The sequence below is a fragment of the Marmota monax genome, unplaced genomic scaffold (assembly GCF_021218885.2).
Source record: "Marmota monax isolate L192 unplaced genomic scaffold, Marmota_monax_Labrador192_F-V1.1 WCK01_AAM20220418_F8-fsc00560, whole genome shotgun sequence".
NCBI classification, from domain to species: domain Eukaryota; kingdom Metazoa; phylum Chordata; class Mammalia; order Rodentia; family Sciuridae; genus Marmota; species Marmota monax.
The window spans coordinates 36344-38104 of NW_026694225.1; the positions used below are offsets into that span (position 1 = coordinate 36344).

Below are 1761 nucleotides of genomic sequence, written 5' to 3' on the forward strand. Positions count from 1 at the left end.
AAACATCGAAATACAAGTTACAATTATATAAAGGTACATTAAATAATTTCTTCAAAAATTAGTGAACATGTGTTATGTATTAGACACTGTTTTTGTGGCCACAAAGGATATAACAGAAAAAGAACAAATTCCTCGTTTTTAGAGTACATTTTCTATCCACTCTAACAATCTAATAATCTTGAGATTTCACAGAAATGGAAATCCAGTCCACATAATGATTCCTATGTGACAAATCAACTAATTTGTAAATTCTGAAGGCAGCAAAAGATCAAAGAAACAGTTGGATTGTTTTACAATAACATGATCCCTTAAGGAAATCTCCACTACTTGTAGACATAAAATTCAGTAAGGCTACTGGAATAGTACAAATATTGATTACGATGTAAAAGGAGAAGATAAACGTAGTCTAATTTGCTGATCTTCTATATGCACACCTTTTTGTTGTAGAATTTGAATATGTTTTTTTCTTCAAATATCTTGATTTTTACACAAGGATTAGGTAAATATCAAAGTTCTATGATGAGGAACCACACAGCAGTAACCACTTTCATCCTGCTGGGACTGACGGATGACCCAAAACTGCAAATTGTGCTTTTTATCTTCCTGTTGCTCACCTACATGTTGAGTGTAACAGGGAACCTGACTATTATCACCCTCACATTGGTGGATCCCCATCTTAAGACACCTATGTACTTCTTCCTCAGAAACTTTTCCTTACTAGAAGTTTCATTTACTACTGTCTGTATCCCTCGATTCCTGTACAGTTTATCAACTGGAGACAATACTGTTTCCTACAATGCTTGTGCAACTCAAATATTTTTTGTTTTTCTCTTTGGAGCAACAGAATTTTTTCTCCTGGCAGCCATGTCCTATGATCGCTATGTGGCCATCTGTAAACCCCTTCATTATATGACCATCATGAACAACAGAGTGTGCACCTTATTAGTCCTCTTCTGCTGGGTAGCTGGCTTGATGATTATTGTCCCACCCCTAAATGTAGGTCTCCAGCTTGAATTCTGTGATTCTAATGCCATTGATCATTTCAGCTGTGATGCAAGTCCCCTCCTAAAGATCTCATGCTCAGACACATGGGTACTAGAACAGATGGTTATCATTGTGGCTGTATTTGCCCTCATTATTACCCTAGTCTGTGTGGTTCTGTCCTACACATACATCATCAGGACCATTCTGAGATTCCCCTCTGTTCAGCAAAGGAAAAAGGCCTTTTCCACCTGCTCATCCCACATGATTGTGGTTTCCATCACCTATGGCAGCTGCATCTTCATCTACATCAAGCCTTCAGCAAAGGAAGAGGTGGCCATAAATAAAGGAGTTTCAGTTCTCACCACTTCTGTAGCGCCCTTGTTGAACCCTTTCATTTACACCTTGAGGAACAAACAAGTGAAACTCGCTTTCAATGACTCCATAAAGAAGATTGTGTTTCTCTCAAAGAAGTAGAAGTTTTGATGAATCAAAGGAAAATAAAACATTCCATGACCGTTTTATTGCTGCTTCTCACTTCATTGTTTTCTGTCTACATTTTAGTCAAATTAGCCTTCTCAATGGCATTTAACATTTCATCCTGATCTCCCTTTTATTAAACTCTTTATTCCTTCAAATAAAATTCATGCACTGTGTTTTCCCTCAGTGAGAAACTAAAAAAAAATATATAATTTCCAATAAATTAAGTTTTTCTCCACTTCTGATTTAGGGAAATGGAGAAAATAATATTGCTCTTGGGAAGGAAAGAAAATAATATTT

General features: G+C 36.4%; 1 protein-coding gene across 1 annotated transcript; it reads left to right on the plus strand.

The window, feature by feature from the left end:
- The first annotated feature begins 519 nt into the window (after positions 1-519).
- Positions 520-1458, plus strand: LOC124108147 (olfactory receptor 6C2-like). The gene has a single exon (XM_046466477.1). It carries the CDS (start codon positions 520-522, stop codon positions 1456-1458), a length of 939 nt encoding a protein of 312 aa, XP_046322433.1.
- The last annotated feature ends 303 nt before the right edge of the window (positions 1459-1761 follow it).

Excerpts from the sequence above, each read along its gene's own strand:
- LOC124108147 (XM_046466477.1), top strand. The coding sequence starts at position 520 with ATGAGGAACCACACAGCAGTAACCACTTTCATCCTGCTGGGACTGACG.